General features: G+C 38.4%; 1 protein-coding gene across 1 annotated transcript; it reads right to left on the reverse strand.

The window, feature by feature from the left end:
• Nucleotides 1-1,853: 1,853 nt before the first annotated feature.
• Nucleotides 1,854-9,173, reverse strand: LOC143858540 (2-alkenal reductase (NADP(+)-dependent)-like). The gene is made up of 5 exons (XM_077369190.1): nucleotides 8,838-9,173; nucleotides 7,753-7,945; nucleotides 4,219-4,385; nucleotides 2,786-2,868; nucleotides 1,854-2,448 (listed from the first exon to the last, which is right to left on the reverse strand). The coding sequence occupies exons 1-5, from the start codon at nucleotides 9,066-9,068 to the stop codon at nucleotides 2,070-2,072; spliced, it is 1,053 nt and encodes a 350-aa protein (XP_077225305.1). The 5' UTR covers nucleotides 9,069-9,173; the 3' UTR covers nucleotides 1,854-2,069.
• Nucleotides 9,174-9,698: the final 525 nt, after the last annotated feature.

A 9,698-nucleotide genomic window follows, 5' to 3' on the forward strand; every position in this document is an offset into this window, starting at 1 on the left:
ACTTGGGACAACCAGCAGCAGTGTACGTGGTCATCAGCCCCTCTGCACTCATTAATGAACGAAGATAGAATTAGTTAGCCTTGCATGCCTATGGAATTTGCCCCATTGGTATGCGGTGTTGTCACGTGCCTCGCCCATGATCTCAGCTTGGGGTGTGACACTCTCGGCCACAACAGCCTCGAGTATTCTCGAAGGATTATCTACGAAATAGAGAGTAGCAAAGGAATACAGGGTATGAATCAAATAGCTTAGGTATAAGATGGCATGCTGAAGGATTATCTACGAAATAGAGAGTAGAATACAGGGTATGAATCAAATAGCTTAGGTATAAGATGGCATGCCTTTGAATTTTTCCGGATTTTCTCTCCGTTGATCTTCCTTTAATTGTTCATAAATGGCCAAGACAATAAAAATTCTTGTTTGCATGAACAGACTGGATGAGACCAAACTGGTGTGCTTACAGCTAGGGAATAGACTTCTACTCCACAACTGTTGACATCAGAAGTATCCATAATAAAACGCTGAAATTTAGGTCTCTTCAGTGGCGGAGCCAGGATTTATACATAAGGGGGGCAGGTTATATATAAGGCTAGGCCCAATTGAGTTTGGCCTATTAAGGAGTTTGGCCCAACTCAACAGGGGCAGCTGCCCCTTACGATTAATGATTTGAGATTTGTGTTTGCAAGGGATACACTGAGGGGCTTACAAAACCAAGAAGGGCCAATTTGTGTTAGAAAAAGCAGGGTGAGATTCAACCTAGAACGATAGTTGCGTAGAAAAGAGAGACAACAATGAAAAATTGAGGATTTTCTTAAAAGAAGCAAACTGAAATCCCATGGTATAGGAATTTTCTACCAGTAGAATGTCTGGCCTTAACTATAGAAAATTTAAGTGAAGCCAGAGTTGAAGGATCCAAAGAGGACCCCAGAAGACCGACCTTACGAAGTAAGAAGAAAATCATAACACCCTCGGTAAATTGCAAATAAAATGACACGACCTAAAGCCATTTTATGACCATGAAATAGGGTCATGGCTAACTTCACACTAGACTTGATGATTTTACAGGATTTAGCTCATATAAGATACCTGGATACCCTACAAAAGAAAGGCAAGCTATTCTCTCTATCGGTCACAGGACCTTTCCGGTTGCTTAGGGGTAGAAATGAATTTGGAATAGATACACTCTCATATAGATCAAGGACACCATAACGATTTTGATTGCATAGCAAGAACTAAAGGGATTGCAATATTTCATAACAGCACTTGCATTATTTAGATGCCACAACTTCGAATGGATTACAACTTGTGTGGTATTTAAAGACTTGGACAATAATTAGCAAGCAGTTAGACTGATTGACACACATGTTATAATTAAAAGGGATTGCAAGAGGACAAGTGGTTTTAGGATGGTTGATCAACAACTTCCAGGGCCGAAGCTTGATCAACAACTACTAGGGCCGAAGCATATAAATAAACAAAGATAAGAATTTCAAAGGGATCCGAACATCAATACATAACTTGTACTTTTCTCTTTTTTAATAGTAGCTTAATTATAACTTAATGTTCTCCTTATCCTCGATTTCTTACAATTTGATTGTGTACTGTGAAGACATCAATGGACATTGCTTTGAAGAAGAATGCTCTAATCTTGTTCTTTGGTGAATTTCTCCTTTTTTTTACACTAGATGAATTTGTTCACAATGCAATTGAACTGATAATGGTTTGATTGCAAGTCCGTCCATTGTTCGGAATCTGAGTTACACTTTTATTAACTGGAAAGGAATTCAAAACCTTAGATAGAAGGATTCTGCTCTTATATAAATACTGTGTAGGGATTTTTCACCAACAAAATCTAAAGCATAATAATCATAAAAAAGAAGTTGGCATTTGGGCACAAACAAATAAACACCACTTAGAACATGGATTATTGCATGAGACTGGCATACATGCTTAATCTCATCTGACTTTATATGTCATTATTTAAACTGACCATCATCTATAGGCCATCTTCACTACATATAGTATATAGCTCTCCATGACGCACGAACGAAGGATCTAAGCCATCCAATTCACTCATGCGCCACTACAACAACCTGTTTCCCAACGTTGCTCCCGGTGAAGAGTCCTACTAGAGCTGCCGGTCCTTTTTCGATGCCTTCAACTATATCTTCAACGTAAAAAATCTTCCCTTCCTTGATGTACTGATGAGTCAACTCCAGGAACTGAGGGTACAAGTGGTAGTGCTCGAATACCATGAATCCCTCCATTCGAACGCGCTTAACAACGATGGAGAATAAGTTGTGCACGCCCTCAGGCTTTTCAAGGTTGTATTGAGAGATCATACCGCACACAGCAATGCGACCATGTTCTCTCATGTTCGGGAGAACAGCATCAAGCATCTGGCCACCCACATTCTCAAAGTAGATGTCAATGCCTTCAGGAAAACACCTGAAAGAAGAGTGACCTAGCATTTTTATAATGCAATTAAATACAAAAAATATTGAAAAATTGGATGTAAACACCTTAAAACATGACAAAAGTGCAAGTTGTGACGCTCATGGCTTACATAATCTTCACTGTAAGATTGGGTCAGTGTTTTTATGCTGATTGCCCATTGGTCTTTGTCAAGGCTATCTTCTAAGTCGATTATCTTTTATTCATTTTGGAGGACCACCACGGGGCCACACTCTTTTTCGGGTTAAAAAAAAAGAAACATGGGACAACTGCTCTTTTCTATAGTATGAAAAATTATGTTTAAGTATCTCATATGAAAATATGTACAGACCTCTTCAAAGCCACATTCAAGTCAGGCTCTTCTTTATAGTTGAAAGCCTCGTCGAATCCAAATTTGTTCTTCAATATATTGACCTGAGTAGGCAATGGCATTAGTGATAAAGTATAAATCTAAATTAACACTAACAGTACACTTACTAAAACAAATACAGATCAGAAGTAGGCGTTGATTATATTGAAGAAACTTCAAGTGTTGGAGAAATTCTAAGAAACTGGAAGGATATTTTATTGGAGAAGAAGAAGGACAAAATGAAACCTAGGTGGAGCTTGCCGCATATCAGATGCACCAAATTAAACTTCAACGGAAGCTCAAAAGGAAACCCAGGACGAGCGGATATTAGGGGTCTAATCCGAAATTCCAATGGGTGAACAATATTATCCTGCGATTCAAATGAAAGGGAAGCTCGGGCGCTCCTTCGGGGGGTTAAAGTGGTTTGTAACCAATGGTACAAGGCCGCTAATCATATTACATTCAAGAGAAAATCTCTCTCTCTCTCTCTCTCTCTCTCTCTCTCTCTCTCTCTCTCTCTCTCTCTCTCTCTCTCTCTCTCTCTCTCTCTCTCTCTCTCTCTCTCTCTGGTCCACCATTCCAAAACTCATTGTGGAATAAAGAAAGAGATAGAAGTGGGTAAAACTTTATATACCCTTCTCCAACTTTTTTGAGTTTCCAAAGTGGGACTATTCCCACAAAGCACTTTGACCTTTTTAAATAAAGCACCCAGTTCCAAAATAAAATTTACTTTTCTTCATAGAACCTTTTCAAAACAGTTTTTATTTGCAAAATTTTCTAACATATTAAAGTTGTCAACGGGCCTGGATGACTCGACGGATCCAAATGATTTGGGTCGTTGGAGTGAGATATTCCAATGATGTGAGAGTGGGTCTGCCGGATATTCCAATGTGGGACATAGCCACACCATTATTTTTAATACCTTTCACTGTTTAAATTAAAAAGGTAAATGTGAGAGGTATTTTGGTATATAATATAATAGTTAAAAAGGATAGATGTGACGGATGATCCAGGTCCTCTAATTTGTGTAGGTAGAAAGTTGATTAGGGACACAACACTCCACATCCAATGATATAATCTCCTGCAGTAAGCATGTGCCCTCCTTATAACGTGATTTGAAGTGAACAATTGGCAACTTTAATGCTTTTTGACGTCAAATCACGTTAGAAGGGCGCGCATGCGACCTTGGGGTGAAAATATCATCACCCTTCAAAATATCGCTATTTTTTTCATTGATTTTCCCGTTTTATGAAAATGTCACGATAAAATTGCTATATTTTTAACATATATCTGTACAAATAGGAGGGCTAAAGAGAGGTTTTATTTGGAGCATGCCAAGTCCATAGCAGACCGAGCAGAGTAACCGTTCCTATATTCTTCCCTCAAGGTAAATAGTATCTTAAGTGGCAACTCACCTTTTCATTGGAGCCAGCACTTCCAACCACATAGCAACCCATTAGCTTAGCATATTGCCCAGCAAGTTGACCAACTCCACCGGATGCCGCTGATATGTAGACATAATCCCCTTTCTTAGGAGCACAAATCTCATAAAAACAAGCATAAGCTGAGAAACCAGCCATACCTACAAACCATGTCTTATGGTTAGAACTTGAAATTTTATGGAGATGAAACTAAAAATGAAAGTAGAATGCTAATATGCAGTCTGGGAAGGATTACAATTACGCACTGTGGAGCTGTGGATATTGAAAGGGTTACTATGAACTCGATCTAATAAATGTGCAGCAATTTCAGAAAAATCATTATATCCTCTTTTCACGGATGTCAAATACAAATTGCTCGGTAATTTTAAGTCAGAAAGATTTCAATTCAGGTGAATATACCACTCTGATTGCCTATATAGATCCACGCTGGTACAGTTTGGCTTTAGTACTTTAACTACTTTCCCATCCTTCTTTATTTTAGTACATTTCATTTTTATTTTATTTAAAGGAATATATTTCTGAAACCAGCTAAAAAATAAAGTCCCATCATTGGAAATATTTCAAAAAAAATTTAGATATTAGATTGTATGACAAATCAATATAAAAAGCTATCTATCTATTACATGGAGATTGCAATTAATTCTTCGGGATTTAACTACTCCGGTACGCTTTGATTGTGCTCTTATGGTCACCTAACATAATTAAATGATGCAGAAGCATCTTACAAATGTGGAAAGTTTTATATCTCAAAATCAGCCTATGAGGAAAGTTAGGAAACCTCCTATCATGCCCCGGCCCCACAGTGTAAATATTGTCCGGTTCTAGGTCTTCACACCCTACCCGGTTTTGTTTTCCAGCAACACTAATCGTGCCCAACCCACTCAACAGGGCTCACTCCTTGGAGATGCTAAAAACACATCTACACAGGGAGAACCACCATGTATATATTGTCCGGTTCTAGGTTTTCCCACCCTCCCTGATTTTGTTTCACAACAGCACTAACTGTGCCCGACCCACTCCTGCGGACCCGCCCTTTAGAGATGCTAAAAACGTGTCTACACAAGGAGAACGGGAGTTCAAATATATAGGTCAAGAACTTTCTCTCCATTTCCGATGTGAGATCTTACAATCCTAAACTGTCATGCCCCAAACCCGTGGTCCTTGCGACAGCGACAGACCCCCATACCACAGACCAACCACATGGGCGTGCAAGGCCAGAAACAACAACAAATACATGTTTAACAGATAAGCAGCTAGAGAAACATTAATTCTTCCATAAATGATCCAACAATGATTAAATCTCCATAATCTAAAGCATCAATCGCTCTGACAAACAAAGAACTAATTAAATAAAGGTTCCATCCAGCTGTCTAAAGTAAATGAGAGTCTAATAAATAAATCGAAAGTCTCTAAGTAATAATCTAACTTAAACAATCCTCTCTCTCCCAAGTCCCGCAAAGCCATCCAAGCTACCTTTCAAAATCTGTAAAAATGAAGATATATTGGGGTGATCTAGCGCCGAGCACGTAACAAGCTTCATATATCAGATGGATCAAGTATACAACAACCAAAACTTCAACAAGAGAATTTAATAAAATGCGACAATTATTTCATCAATATGCTTTGTATCGTGATAAAACATAGCAAACAACATTGGATTTAACATCGGCAAGAACACGAATTTTCACGGTCCAAAACAACCAACAATCCACTAGTCATAAATATGGTCACAGTCACCTCCCAAGTGACGGACAAACAGGACACTGGCTTCACATCCCCAACAGGAAAGAGGTTATGGATCGGCCCAATGTAGTCATGGCCAGGATTCACGGTCCCTACCAGCAAAGGTCAAATGTCTTGCTAGTTTCATAGCCCCTATTAGATGAGGCAAATAAAATCCGGTTTCATAGCCCCTAGTGGACAGGGGTGATGCCAGAAATTTTGCACAAGGGGGGCAAAAATTATAGTAATTTTTTATCTATCTTAAAATTAAGATAGAAAAAATTTCTATCTGAAATTTTGCACAAGGGGGCAAAAATTATAGTAAATTTTGCACAAAAAAGGGAGATAAAAATGGTAAAATTAAAATTTTAAACTTATTTTCTATCTTAGGGATGATTGGAAAGGGGGGGGCATATTTTTTTAAAAATAAAGGTATATTTTTTTTTCCAAAAAATTAAGGGGGGCAATTGTCCCCCTTTCCTCTCATGTGGCATCGCCCCTGCTAGTGGATGAGGTATTCTCTCCCTGTAGTTTACGAATCTTCCTAATTTTTCTCTCTATTCCAACGAATTGCTGGTTTTGGGAAAGTAGGAAAAATCCCTAAGAAATAGCAACTATTATTAAAATATCTTCCTAAGGGCACAAAATTTGGTTAACATCAAAATTAGGAGAAAACGATTTAAGTTCTATTGGCCGAATTTCTCTTTGATTTTTGGCCAATTAAAACTCAACTTATGCTATTTAAGAATATCCAATTAAATATTAATAATAAGACTAATAAGGGAAATGATAAATGCGCCCCTTTTCATCACTTGGGACACCCAACTGCATTGTACGTGGCAATCAGGTCACTTCATTCCTTCAGATGTGACGTACATCATCACCTTTTTAGTCATAGATACACTGTAGCGGGTGTCCCTAGTAATGAAAAGGGGAGCATTTATCATTTCCCTACTAATAATACTAATAATGATGATGATAATAATAATAACAAACAGAACAATATACAATGACCGTTGATCTTGTAGCCTCCTCAGACTATTATCAATTATTTATCAAACGATAATCAGATATCAACTTTTTGTAATAATCTTATCCCGATTGTCGATCGGAACTACTTGTCATAAATCTGAGGTTCTTGATGCTCCTATCATCGTTCTAAGCATCTGAACATTGATTCGATGATCCTAAACGGGTCTGATTAACAATTGATAGCCTTCGGCCTTTGATTTAAACAATCCGATTAGCTTGATCCAATTACCTTAACGACTTATCCGACCCTGGACCGGCTAAAATGCATTAGCAAGGACGTCTTCAAGTCGGTCCCACTCTATATTTAATCTATAATTAAATATTATAAAGTCTAATTTAGTTGCTGTGGGGCCGGGTGTTACACCTCCATACCCTAGAGATTACGTTCATGAGAAGCTATATGGATCATGATGTGTCTCACATCTAGAGGGCCATTGTTGGCTGGCTTTTCCTAACATGGTATCTCTATCTTTAGTTACCAGTAAATTTATATTTAGAGATTTTAGGAGATTTTTTAAGTATTTTACTTTTATTAGAAAAGTTAGCATATGTAGGAAAGTTAAAGAAAGTTCAGTGGCTGTTGGTTTTAGGAGTTTTTTATTACAGACGATTCTTTTTATCATATATGAGATATATGTTGAAAAAAACAAAGTTAGTTGAATTTATTTTGGGTTTTGATATTCTTCTTCTCCTGCTCCACTAGTAAATCATGTGAAATGAGATTTGTATACATATTGTAGAAGTCCAACTTACCAAGGAGTCCTGTGTAATAAGAAAGTGGCACATCAGTGTATTTGATCTTAATCAGGGTAGCAAGAATATCACCATCAGTCAACGTTAAGAGACTGTACTCTTCCCATCCAGTGACCCCCCACACCAAGTCCCCTTTCTTGAAGTCCGGATGTCCAGAATCTATAACTTTCGATACACCAAATCCAACTATGGGCTGCATAATAACAAAAATGTAACAAACACAAGTTCAGGGCACGATAAGAAAAGGCTCGAAATTTTCCAACTTGAATTGGAATTATTCATAGCTCAAGCCAAGTTCTCTTGGCACTTGACGCTTTTTTACTTTTAAAGAAGTTAATTTTTTGAGTTAGTCGAGCATTCAATTCAGTTCTTTGCATTCAAAAGCAAAGAAAGGCTGTAATAAATCAATATTTCTGATATTTTCCTTTGAAAAAAACAAACCATTGTTTTAAAACTCCACCATCAAACACACGACGTGTAAAATCTCCACCATTCACATGGTGTGGCCAGGTGGCGATTGTGGGGCGTACCCTATCAAAACATGAGGCAAAATTGTGGGCCCTTCCCGATGCATGGGTTTGAATTAAGTTGGTGGGACCCCTCTCTGCTTTCACTGAGCATCACGGGTATTTTGAACTTTTATAATGTAATTTTCATCTTTTCACATATAAGGATATTTCCGTCTTTTATGAGTGATAAAAAATCTACCATAGGTTGCAAATTTCTCTCAATCGTGCAAATGCTCCAACTGGAAGACTGTTTTCGCAGATAAATTATATGGTGGCCGCCCTTTACATATAAAGAGCAGAGAGAAAAAATATCAACCTCCTTGATTTTTTATCAAGGGGAAAGTCAAAAAAGGGAGTTCCACTTGGATCAAAAATCAAGGGAGAGTTTTTTCTCTCTCTGCGCTTGTAGTTTGACGGTCGGCCGCCATATAAATTCTCATTTTTGCAAATGGAGAGTGTTAGGCTAGGCCCTTTGAAATTATCCCCTACCAATTTGGGTCCCAAATAGTCACACACCTAGCAGGCCCCCACTCAGGCTTGTAACATAGAAAATTAGAAATGGAAAAAAAAAATTACTGATCCTGGCGTGAAGGAAGGAATATAGCCTGGTGGAATGCGATTCATCCTACTTCGTAGATAAGGATCACAAGAGAGGTAGAGATTCTTGACGACGATCGCTTTTGATCCCTGAGGAACCTTCAGTGGGATTTTGCTTGAGCTCAAAATCATGTCTGATTCTTTTGGAAATCCGGTCACGAAGTCTTTGAAGATGATCTGCTTGTTGCTCACTTCATCTCCCCCCGCCATTTTCTCTCAATGCAAAATCAAAGCTCTTAAATTTTTACTATCTTCCCGAAACCCTAGCTTACTCTCACTAAGAATAGAAGTAGTGCTTCCCAACCTCTCTGAGGCCTACCGCTATTTATAGCTTTTTGGGGGGAATAATAAATGCACCCCTTTTATTTACATGGGACGGTCCACTACAGCGTACGTGGCAATCGGGTCCATTGAATCCTTCCCACTGTGAGGTACATCAGCCCCTCTACAGTCTTAATACTCTATAGCTGTCCCAAGGAAAAAAGCGGTATATCACTTCCTATTTTTTGGGAAATGATATAGCCGCCCCTTTTGATCACCAGGAACACCCCTGTCAGTGTATCAGGGGCTGTTGTACTTAAGTTAGAAGAATTCAATGCCCATCTTCGATGTGACGTTTTTTTTACGTAAGAAGTAAGTGAATGACACCATCTTCGATGTGACCAAAATAGAAACCTAGACCCTTTCTTCTTTGAAAAAAGTCACGGGGCCAAAAAAAGGCACACATCAAGAAAGGGATGGACCGATGGTGAGACTCTGAGAGAAAGAGGTCTTTGTTTTCTAAAAACAAACGTTCAGAAGATAACACAGTTGTTGGGAAAAGTCACGGGGCTTAAAAAA

The sequence above is a fragment of the Tasmannia lanceolata genome, unplaced genomic scaffold (genome assembly GCF_043159265.1).
Source record: "Tasmannia lanceolata isolate RefF3 unplaced genomic scaffold, GAP_Taslan_0.1 ptg000026l, whole genome shotgun sequence".
NCBI classification, from domain to species: domain Eukaryota; kingdom Viridiplantae; phylum Streptophyta; class Magnoliopsida; order Canellales; family Winteraceae; genus Tasmannia; species Tasmannia lanceolata.